Below are 12,171 nucleotides of genomic sequence, written 5' to 3'. Positions count from 1 at the left end.
GGCGGGTCCGGGCTGGGGATTCGAACCCGCCACCTTAGGTGTACGTGGCTGGTGCCTTAGCCGGTTGAGCTATAGGCGCCTAGCCCAGAGTCGTAGTTCTTAAAGTGTAAGGAGCTAAATTTTACATACTCAACTTTAGCACTGGGATTCAATAAGAATCCACAAAAGGTCCAGAAGGTATTGTCAACCTTCAAAAAAATAAATCCTAATTCGAAATCACTAAATCAAAAAAAAATTAATAATAAATGATATAATCAACCTGGCATCAAAGAAGCAGCTGTGAATTCATGAGAACTGTGCAAAGTGAACAAGTCCCCCCCGCCCCCCGGGTGCTTACCAGCACTGTCTGTGCATCAGCCAGGTCAAAAGTCTGCTTTAGAGGCGCCAGGAAACACGCGGGGACAATGTGCTTATAAACAAAATCAGCAAATCCCACTGGTCCATCTTTACCTCCTGTCAAGAGAATTCAGATTTTCATCTTATGTAAAAAGTCAGTTAATTAATTCATCACCAAGGAAAACCAACTCCCAGTTTCCGTCCATGATTGGGCTGGGGTTCCACTTCATTTCTACAGAGTTTTATGGAACAATTTGGGAAATGAAGGTTAAAAAAATAGGCTCAGCACCTGTGGCTCAAGTAGCTACGGCGCCAGCCACATACACCTAAGGTGGCGGGTTCGAATCCAGCCCGGGCCCACCAAACAACGACAGCTGCAACCAAATAATAGCCAGGCGTTGTGGCGGGTGCTGGTGGTTCCAGCTGCTTGGGAGGCTGAAGCAGGAGATTCGCTTGAGCCCAGGAGTTGGAGGTTGCTGTCAGCTGTGATGCCACAGCACTCTACCCAGAGGGACAGCTTGAGGCTCTGTCTCAAAAAAAAAAGTAAATTTATCTTACCCCAGAGTTCTACCAACTTTGAAAGGATGATAAAACACGTTTTCTGTGCAATTGGATCTGGATATTCAACTGCTCCTTGGATAACAGTAACCAGCACTCTTTCTACATTGTCTGCACCTGAGGAGAAAAACTTGCGCTTAATTTCAAAAAGAACAAGAAAGGCCACCAGAGTTCTCATTCCATGTACAAAAAAGGTCAAAAAGCATTTACAGAGCTGCAAATATCCCCGGATGTCTATTGACTGTGCGTTAAACAATAAAAACACCAGTATGCCCTTGGATATCCTGTATAGTAGAATTCACTACATTGATCTATACAGTTCCATTTATTTTTAATTTCTGAGTGACTACTTGGCCATAAGACTTGAGGGTCAGGTCACTTCCGGCAAGCAGCCACCACGGTGTCTGTACTGCTAAGGAATCAATTTAAAATACTGCCTTAGGAAAAGAACTGAATATAAACTCTGAAGCAACTGCTCCCCTGCTGAAACGAATGCACGGTCTGCGGTCTTGAGGACGCGTGGCCGTGAGCAGGCGCAGAGGCACCCACCCTGGTTGGCGATGACGGCGCTCATCCCGCTGCCCGTGACCGTCTGCAGGAACGCGAAGTAGCTCCGGCGCAGCATCTGCTTCTCCAGCGCCGCGCACTGGTCGTTCTCCTCCGCCGGCCGCAGCAGCACCTCGAAGATGGCGCGCAGCAGCGGCATGAACATCTGCTGCAGGAACGGCGACACCTGCACCTGCGGGAGAGCGAGCGTCAGGGACCAGAGCCGCGCGGCGGTCAGCGCCAAGTCTGTGCGCAGATCCCACATGCAGCCTTTCCCAGAGCTTCTACTCAGGGTACACACTCATACAATGCATTCAGCAAGGGTCGATGTCCAGCAAATCTGCGTTACATCCCTGAAAGCCTCACGTTCATTAATTTCAACACATTCCCTACAGCTTAAGATTCAGGTTAAAATAGGTAGTGATTTTCATAATGAATACTGCCATAGAATATTTTCAAATGTAAATCAAGAAATAAATTCTGCTAAATTTATATTAGTAAATCTGGTATCAATTTATATGAGTAAACATTGGGTTTTAAAAAAATTTTGAGTAAAGGTAAAAAACATCCTTTAATAGTATGTTCTAAGCCTCCTGAGTAGCTGGGACTACAGGCACCCACCACAATGCCCGGTTAGTCCCAAACCCTGGGCTTAAGCAATCCTTCCGCCTCCGCCGCCCAGAGTGCTGGGACTACAGGTGTGAGCTGCAGCGCCGGGCCTAAGGGAGCCGATCTTAGGTAGAGATTCTCAGCCCTTCTGTGCCATACCTTGAATTTGGCTGTAATCTGGTTGATCAGAGGAATGAACTCCTGGAGGTCTTTTGCTTCACAATCTTTGAGCATGTGTTCCGAGGCAGATGGGATGAATGGAAGAACTTCTTCCTCTAGGCAAATAATCATTCGATGAAGGAAAGTGCGAACTCCACTTCTGAGAATGTCCTTTTGTAAGGGACAGCTGAGGGCTGGCAAGAATGTCTGTAAGCAGTCCAGATAAACTTCCGAACAGCCACATTGTTTCACAGTCTGCTTGTTGCTGAAAGCTTTGCTGGTCCGACTATATTAGCAAAAATCAAGCAATTACATCTAACTATATTCTTTTAATGAATTAAGGAGCATTCAAGAAGCAATATACAACAAATTTAAAAATTGACAAAACTAAAAAACCAATTTTTTTTTTGTTTTCCACATCAGAATTTCTTCTATCTTTTGCTAACAAGGATTTTTTTTTTTTTTTTGAGACAAGAGTCTCACTTTGTTGCCTGCCCGTGGAGAGTGCAGTGGCAACATTATAGCTCACAGCATCCTCAAACTCTTTGAGTTCAAGCCATCCTCCTGCCTCTCAGTCTTTCATTTTTAGTAAAGATGGGGTTTTGCTCTTGATCCTGAGCTCAAGTGATCCACTTGCCTTGGCCTCCCAGTGTGCTAGGATTAACAGGTGTGAGCCACCACCTCCGGCTGTTTTTCTTTCTATTTTTTTTTTCAGACAGAGTCTCACTATCACCCTGGGGTTGAGTACTATGGCACCACAGCTTCCAGCAACCTCAAACTCCTGGACTCAGGCCACCCTCCTGCCTCAGCCTCCTGAGTATGTGGGACTACAGGCATCTGCCACATCCCTGCCTAATTTTTCTACTTTTAGTAGAGATAGAGTCTCACTCTTGCTTAGGGTGGTCTCTAACTCCTGACCTCAGGTGATCCAGCTGCCTCGGCCTCCCAGAGTGCTGGGATTGCAGGCCTGAGCCACTGCGTCCAGCCTAATATAGTTATTTGTAGACTCTGCTTCCAATTACCATTCCAGAACAAAAAGGCCCAAATTAAATTAATAAAATGCAGTTGCTATAATCCCTCTAATGCAGTGATTTTCAACTAGTGTGCCATGAAATTTTTAAAGATGATTAATCATAAATTAAATTATTCTCAAAGAAGTTCTAAGCACGGTAAGGATACTCTTTTTTTACCTTTTTTTTGGGTCAACACAATTTAAGTGTGCCACAGAAGTTGAAACTATAAGTTCAAACGCTCCGAAAAGGATGACAATGCTGTTCTAACGTATGCCAACCTAAATGTTTCACTACAATCCTGCTGACGGAGTATGTAGAAAAACAGAAAAAAAATCCACTGTCACTAGCCTATACTAAAAACTGCAAACTGCCCATCTAAATTTATTAAAAAATCTTGAGAACCATGTTATTTATACAACCTCTCTCATATGTACCTCTTGCTCTGGAATATTCTGAGGACAATTTCTCTGTAGCTTCTACTTAGTCTCATTGCCACTTTCATGCTACTGTTATTTGTGTGGGTGGCGGGGAGTCTCCTGCGGCTGCATAGGTGGTCTTCAAGACACGACACAACCAAAGAGAAGCTTCAGGACTTGCTCTTGACGTAACCAAGACTAACCCAAGATGCCCCAATAGAACCCTGGTGTGTGGAGACTTTAAGGGATCCCTGAAATACACAGACCAAAGAAGCCGGGGAGGCAAAGGTCTGGACAGTTACCAAGGCAGCACGGTGCATGATCGAGTCCCTTCTCCAGCTAAGCTTTGTAATTCACTGGACTTAGAAGGAACAGATTTAGACATTTTTTGGGAAAATACAGCTTTGGAAATATAGACATGTGCACTTATCCTAAACGACCCAAACAGGTGGTTCTGTGCTGAAACGCATGCTTTGCGAAGTCAGCTGTGATCCCACTCACCTGGCGAACCCCACTGCGTGGTTGAGACAGTCCGCGAGAGAGGCCTGCCTTTCTTCATCCTGTGCCAGCATCAATTTCTCTAACAGAATTTTAAACTTCTCCATCAGTGGGGCCAACAGATTCCTCATCAGTGCCTGCTTCCTCTCAGCTGGGTACTCACTGTTAACAATCAGTACTCCTGCTGTCTCATAGATGAACAGCTGGTCAGCACTGCTCAGCAAGGACTGGTAACCATTCTCCTAGAGCGAAATTTAGTTGTATTAAAGCTTTTCTTTCCTGAATTCCTCTCACTTAAATCAGAAAAAGCACAAGAGCAAAAGGAGATGTAACATATCACATTGACTCACATCAAGTACTTTAAGTACTTAAAATGACAAATCTTTTTCCCAAGACCATGAAATGAAAAAAAAACTGAATTAGGGGTCAAAAGATCATGGTTCTAATTCCAGCCTTGACAAGTCTTTGCAAGTGATCCTGTAAGAGAATTATTAGTCTTTTTTGTTTCCTTCTGTGAAACTCTTCTACTTATTATTGCACATGAGGTTTGAATGTTAGTCTAAAGGCCACACAAATTAATATTTTAAGAATGTTTAAGGGTTTGCAGCACCCATAGATCAGTGGGTAGGGAGCCAGCCCCATGTACCAGGGCTGGTGGGTTCAAACCCAGCTCAGGCCTGCTAAAACAAAACAAAAATAGTCAGGCTTTGTGGCAGGTGTCTGTAGTCCCAGCTACTTGGGAGGCTGAGACAAAAGAATCGCTTGAGCCCAAGTTTGAGGTTGCTGTGAGCTGCAGTGCCACAGCACTCTATCGAAGGCAATACAGTGAGACTCTGTCTCAATTTAAAAAAAACAAAAAAACAATGTTTAAGGGTTTAATAAAAATGTACATGGAGGTTGGTGGGTTCGAATCCAGACTAGGCTAGCTATAACAACAATGACAACTACAACAACAAAAAAATAGCTGGGTGTTGTGGTGGGCACCTGTAGTCCCAGCTACTTGGGAGGCTGAGGCAAGAGAATCGCTTAAGCCCAAGAGTTTGAGGTTGCTCTGAGCTGTGATGCCACGGCACTCTACCCAGGGCAACAGCTTGAGACTCTGTCTCAAAAAAAAAAAAAAAAGAATAAGACTGCAGGGGCAAACATTCCACACACTGGTTAATCCGTATTAACAAATCTTGCTATTTTTTACATTTATGTACTCAGAGAAACCGGGGGTGGGAGGTGAGGTGAAGTACTCTGACGTGCAGGTGTCTGCAACAGAGGCAGCCCCCAAGTCACAAACATCCCCCTGACAGACGACTTGGAAGCCAGGCTTTATAGGTGATAGATGAATTCCCTGCTCCAATTTACATACAGATTCAACTTCAGAATAAACTACAGACCCAACTCTGTGGCTCAGGGACTCCCAGTGTGCAGGTAAAGACAAATTAACCACGTAATTTACCAGCAGCTTCTCACACGGTGAAATCATGTATAACCTCTGTAACCCAAATACTGAATTTGCTTAAAGAACAAAAAGTAGTACTTTATACACTTTTCAGTGTCACCTGTAGTAATGATTTTCACTCAATGAATGTCTGTCAAAATGTATTTTAAAAGTATTTCAACTTCAGGTGGTGCCTGTGGCTCAGTGAGTAGGGCACTGGCCCCATATACGGAGGGTGGAGGGTTCAAACCCGGCCCCGGTCAAACTGCAACCAAAAAACAGCCGGGCACTGTGGCGGGCGCCTGTAGTCCCAGCTACTCCGGAGGCTGAGGCAAGAGAATCGCTTAAGCCCAGGAGTTGGAGGTTGCTGCGAGCTGTGTGATGCCACAGCATTCTACCAAGGGCAATAAAGTAAGACTGTCTCTACCAAAAAAAAAAAAAAAAGTATCCCAACTTAAATCCCTCTAGTGAAATGGACCCCAAATGGTGATCAAAATCCTGAAAGACACAATCCTGAACACCATAATCTTAAAAGGTCAAAATTCCTAAAGTCTACAATCCCCATCATCTAAACTTCTGAAAAGTCATCCTGAAAGATTAAAATCCTAAATGTCAAAATCTACACAGTCAAATTCTGGGGAAGGAGTTAAGTGTTTTCGGTTGTAAGCTCGACACTGCATCATGTCAAGTGGAACCGCTGTCACGTTCATTTGGAAAGCGAGTCTGGAATAAAGTACAGAGACTGAGAGATGCACGCGGGCACCAAGCTGAGAAGGTGCTGATCTGAGTGGATTAAAGAATCCTTGGGAAAGCATTAGTTCGGATGTGTCTGTGAAATTGTTTCCAGAAGGTATCAGCGAGTCTGAGTGGAGTCGGTGGTGGGTCTGAGTGACCAGGTGGGGACGACCTGCCCACAGAATCGGTGGGCTCCACCCAGTGGGCCTAGGGCCTGGGAAAAATAGACACTGAGAGTGGACAGGCACCTTTCTGAGAGCTGGACTCTGTGCTGCTGCCACCTGGGACACCGTGAATCTCACTCCACAAAGTGCATTCACACGCTGACTCTGTGACACTGTGTGGACAAAAACGCCGACATCACAACGCTGACTCTGTGACACCGCGTGTGGACACAAAAACGCCGACATCACAACGCTGACTCTGTGATACCGTGTGTGGACACAAAAACGCCGACATCACAACGCTGATTCTGTGACACCGTGTGGACACAAAAACGCTGACATCACAACGCTGACTCTGTGACACCGTGTGTGAACACAAAAATGCTGATATCACAATGCTGACTCTGTGACACCGTGTGTGAACACAAAAATGCTGACATTTCCTCAACAAGCCAACAGATGGCCTTTGCATGCATCTCCAGTGAAAGGTAACACTTCTTGAGATCTCAGGTCTTGGGGGACCACAGGTGCTCGAACCCTATTAAAAGACTTAGGTTGTGTGACACAACGACCAGTTATAGAGCTGGGTGCACACGCTCACCCACCACTGTGGTTTGTATTCAACACATTTTGCTTTTTGACCTATTTCTGTATAAATACAACTCATCTGGTCCTGTCATTAGCAGACCTGAGTGTTTACACCTGTAAAAATGTTACAGGTAAATATGGCCTATTTTATTTCATCAACTGGCCTATGAAGTATTCTGTCATGTTTTTATGTTTCTCAAATAAATCCCCCTTTAAATTAATCAATGTCTTCTAAAAAATTTTTCTGCCTGGCCGGGCATGGCGCTCACACCTGTAATCCCAGCACTCAGAGAGGCCGAGGCAGGTGGACTGCTTGAGCTCATGAGATGGAGCAGCCTGAGCAACAGCGGGACCCGGTCTCTACTAAAAATAGAAACACTGAAGCAAGAGGATCACTTGAGCCCAAGAGTTCGAGGTTGCTGTGAGCTATGACGCCAGGGCACTCTACCCAAGGTGACAGCTTGAGACTCTGACACCAAAAAAAAATTCCAGAGTTTTATTTTTGGGATTTTCATCTTTTGGGATTGTGACTTTAAGAATTCTTAGGGTACAAGTGATTCTTTCTAAAAGTAGAATATAAATGTCTTAACACAATAACTAAGAAAATGACATGAAGGCTATGTTAATCAGTTTGATGAAAATATTTCAAACTGTATATGAAAACACCACACTGTACCCCATGATTGCATTAATGTACACAGCTATGATTTAATAAAAAAAAAAAAGTATAATTCTTAGACTTAAAGGATTTTGTTCTTTCAAGATTATGGACCAAACTTGACATCAAAATATTCAGAGCAATCAGCTTTAAAATTTTTTTACTCTAAGCCTGAAGTGACTCAGAAAACTTCATTGTAACAGTAGGAGTTGCTATGAAGGGCCAATAAAATTGTAGTACTAAACAGAAAATAATTTACGTATTGAATTTTCCCTAAAATACTTCACCAGCACTTAATATTACAGAAAGATCACACCATATCCCATGCTGCCATATTTATTAGTCAATCTTTTTTCTTGTAGAGACAGAGTCTTACTGTGTCACCCTAGCATCACAGCTCACAGTAACCTCCAATTCTTGGGCTGGGTTTGAACCTGCCACCCTTGGTATAGGGAGCCAGTGCCCTACTCACTGAGCTACAGGTGCCACCCCATTAGTCAGCTCTTAATTCCTTTTTATTACTAGGTTTTGTTCACTTTATCAACAGAATTTTGGTAAAGAAAACTCTTACACACACACTTCTCTCAAAACCACAACAGCTTTAAAAATTTCCCACAAAAGTAAGGATACAGCACGTGTGGACTCAATGACATTTGGAGAAAATACCTTGAAAGGTCATGTACTTACAGGTGGAGAAAGCTCTAGTAAATCTTGTATTCTATTCAAAATATCTTCAATGAAAGGATTCATTTGTTTACTGAAAAAAAGCAAAAAGGAAAATTATAAGTAAATAATAGTGCTTAAAAAATTGCTAAAATACCAAATCCTCCTTTAAGACAAAACTTAAAGTTCAGTTAGTTGTAGGCTGGTTACATCTGATTAAAAGTGGCTATGATTAACTTTTAAAAATTCCCTCTCTGCTCTTTAGTGACCGACTGTCAAGATGATGTACAATCTTAGAGGCCTAATAATGAGTAGTGTGCACACCAAAAAATGTACCAGAAAGGGACAATACAAGACAGATTCAGGTAAAAATGTATTTTCAGGCTGGATGCAGTGGCTCTTGCCTCTCTAACTACCACTTTGGGAGGCCAAGAGTTTGAGGCTGCAGTGAGCTATGACGCTGCCCCTGCACTCTGGGCCAGGCAACAAATCAGGACCCTGTCTCCAAAAAAGAAAGAAGAAAGTATTTTCAAGGACTATATTTGCCAGATTGCTCGGATTTCAAAGCAGTCATATAGCGATCTACAGCAATGAATGTTATTGGTGATGACAGGTGGACCCATTAAGGGCATGCAAACCGTTTCTTAGCAATGAATGTTACTGGTGATGACAGGTGGACCCATTAAGAGCATGCAAACCATTTCTTAGCAATGAACAAAGGGTCTAGCTAATGAGCAGAAAAAGAAGTCCTAACGTAAAGGAACATGCGATGAAAGAACCGAGTCTACGGCAGCTCTTGGAAAATAATTCACATGCCTATTTAATAACATAAAAAATAAAGAGCTAAACATAACACACAGAAGTAGCTGCAATGCTATACTTACTTGAGAGATTTGACAAATCTAGAAAACAGGTACGCAGTCCTGCTCCGGACTTTTGCACTGGAGTGCCGCAGACCTCTGTGATCTAAGAAAGCCATCTAAAGAAACAGAGACACCCTCACTATTTCCGCACTTACTCAGCGCCTTCACCGCTATTGTCATGCCACATTTTTGTTTACATCTAATTTTATTTCTTAGCTCCTAAATGGAACGAGGAATACACACACAGTGATTCTGTGCTCCACACCAAGCCCTTGAAGACTTGTCTCAACAACTCACTAGACTAACTGCCCACTTAACAGAAACAGAGGAGGGACAGGTGTGTTTTTATTATGTTTTGAGAGTTTCTGATCCTGAGAAAAAGTAGAGATGACATAAAATAGAAAACTATCTGTTTATTAGCTGAAATACATTGAAAACAAAGATCCAAAGTAAAATGTATACTTACCAGTACACATGGAATGTGCTGAGGTTCGACTGTGAAAAACTTCTCATATCTAACAACCGTTTCAAAGAACTCTAATGTCACGGATGTATGCTGATAGGAACTGACTCCTGACGTCACCAACTGTAGCAGGAGAAAGGTAAGAAAACTATTCTCATTTATTGCAACAGCAAAATGCCCCACTACTACCAAATGCTAAGCTGTAACATATGAGGAATTCCCACTAGCTTCCAGCAAAAACAGAATTTTCAAAGAAATGCAGAATACTCACAGTTCGCATCATATCCTGCAAAGCACTAGCTTTGGAAACGTCCCCTGAGAAATGAGCACCGTGAGACACAGGAAGAGCTTCAGCCAACATATACAGCAACCTTATCGCCACTTCCACGTCCATGAACCGCGTGGTCTGCCAGTTCCTACCAAGGAACATGTCACTGAGGTCTGAACGCACAGCAAGTAAAGCACAGGATAAAATACCAACAGAAGCCTCTTTAATTATTGAGAGGCCATAGCAGGCTTAGTGCCCATAGCTCAATGGCTAAGGTGCTGGCGGGTTCAAACCTGGCCCTGGGCCTGCTAAACAACGACAACTTTAACAAAAACAGCAAAAATAGCTGGGTGTTGTAACAGGAGCTTGTAGTCCCAGATACTTGGGAGGCTGAGACAAGAGAATTGCTTAAGCCAAGAGTTTGAAGTTGTTGTGACACCAGGGTACTCTACCGAGGGTGAATCTGTCTTAAGAACAACAACAAAAAACCCAAAAAAAACTCATAGCAATTATTAATTTTCCCAGGCAACAAAATTTATGATCACAAAAGCAGAAAGGACCAAGATACATTGAGGAGACAAGAAACATGCAGTTTTGGCTCAGTGCCTGTAGCTCAGTGGCTCAGTGGTTAGAGTGCCGGCCACACACACCAAGGCTGGCAGGTTCGAATATGGCCCAGGCCTGCTAAACAATGCCAACTGCAATAAAAAACAGCCTGACATTGTGGTGGGAACCTGTGGTCCCAGCTGCTTGGGAGGCTGAGGCTTAGGCCTAAGAGTTTTGAGGGTACTGTGAACATCATGAGACGCTGCCTCAAAAAAATAAAAAAAAAGGAAAGGTACAGTTTCCAGAGATTCACCTAAGACTTTAATAAGCAACATGGATCAGTAATTCACATTAATCACTTATTTCAGGTCATCATCAGAAAGTGAAGAGTGGGCTTATTAAAAACCGCAGCAAACTCACTGCAGCGTAGAGCTGAACACTCTGCCCACAGACGCCAGCAGCAACTCCGGTGAGACCTGAGCCAGCCTGTCCAGCAACAGCTTCAGTTGTTTTCTGTACTCTACAAACATGGCTTCATCTTCACCCTGTCAATAATCGAAACTCTCATTTAAAAACACATAAGACTTGAATACTCACATATTCAGTTCTCTTGTAGCTTTTTGCGTTTACTAATGTACTATTTTTATTTTTCCACCAATATTCGTTTACATAGGAAAACTACTATGCTGAGTAGCTTCTCTCTTCCTGCTCACAAATAAGTATTTCCAACCTTTGAAAAGCTCAGAGCCAGAAACAGTCTGAGGAGAAGGTTGAGGACAAGATTCTAGGCGCTGCGTGCAGTGGCTCACCCCTGTTATTCCAGGGAGGCTGAGGCAGGAGGATGACTTGAGCCCAGGAGGTTCAGGTTGCTGTGAACTAGGCTGATGCCAGGCCACCAGGCTGGGACAAACATGAAATTGTCTCAAAAAAAGAAAAAACCAAAAAAAAAAAGACCAAGAGTGCAGAGCGAAAATAGGCTCACGTCATTCTTGTCTGGCAGTGCCACTACAGACAGTGCTAACATCACATGTCTGGAGATAGCATGTCACACACATCCTAGATGCTCAGTGTGCTGGTGATCATCACCATCATCCTTTTAACCCCACCCCCCACCCCCACCCCAGTTTTTGGATGTATAAGGTAGGAATAGAATACTTCTAGCTTTTGAATCCCTGCCAGGCCCAAATCTCTCAAGAGCACCTGCCAGCTCTGTGCACAACAAGAAGCCGACCCATTCACAGCCCCGGCAGAGACCTGTCACGGAGCTAAGTCCACAGGACCTCGTTTGCACTTGCCCACATGGACTTATGAAGTGAGGTTCGTCATTCTTATGAAACACAAAGAGAAAAAGGATCAAATAATACTGTCGACGTTTTACTAAACTCAATGCTACGAAGTGTTTTCAAAAGGGTTGTTAATGGACAAAATATCAAAACTGAAGGACTGGGTGGTGCCTGTGGCTCAAAGGAGTAGGGCACCAGCCCCATATACCAGAGGTGGTGGGTTCAAATCCAGCCCCAGCCAAAAAACAAACAAAAAAGGCTCGGTGCCTATAGCTCAACCAGCTAAGGCACCAGCCATGTACACCTAAGGTGGCGGGTTCGAATCCCCAGCCTGGACCCGCCAAACAACAATGACGGCTGCAACCAAAAAATAGCC

At 43.6% G+C, this 12,171-nt stretch overlaps 1 protein-coding gene across 1 annotated transcript in view; it reads right to left on the bottom strand.

Annotated features, from left to right (window-relative positions):
• Nucleotides 1–12,171, bottom strand: part of XPOT (exportin for tRNA) — a 46,876-nt gene that overhangs the window by 13,486 nt on the left and 21,219 nt on the right. The window contains 10 exon segments of the mRNA XM_023518413.1: nt 338–453; nt 895–1,011; nt 1,444–1,633; nt 2,209–2,494; nt 4,139–4,377; nt 8,397–8,466; nt 9,257–9,351; nt 9,702–9,821; nt 9,970–10,114; nt 10,933–11,075. Coding sequence (XP_023374181.1) covers nt 338–453; nt 895–1,011; nt 1,444–1,633; nt 2,209–2,494; nt 4,139–4,377; nt 8,397–8,466; nt 9,257–9,351; nt 9,702–9,821; nt 9,970–10,114; nt 10,933–11,075 — 1,521 coding nt within the window.

This window comes from Otolemur garnettii, unplaced genomic scaffold (assembly GCF_000181295.1).
Source record: "Otolemur garnettii isolate 467f Iridium unplaced genomic scaffold, OtoGar3 scaffold00138, whole genome shotgun sequence".
Taxonomy (NCBI): domain Eukaryota; kingdom Metazoa; phylum Chordata; class Mammalia; order Primates; family Galagidae; genus Otolemur; species Otolemur garnettii.
This window is presented reverse-complemented; position numbering and strand designations above follow the sequence as displayed.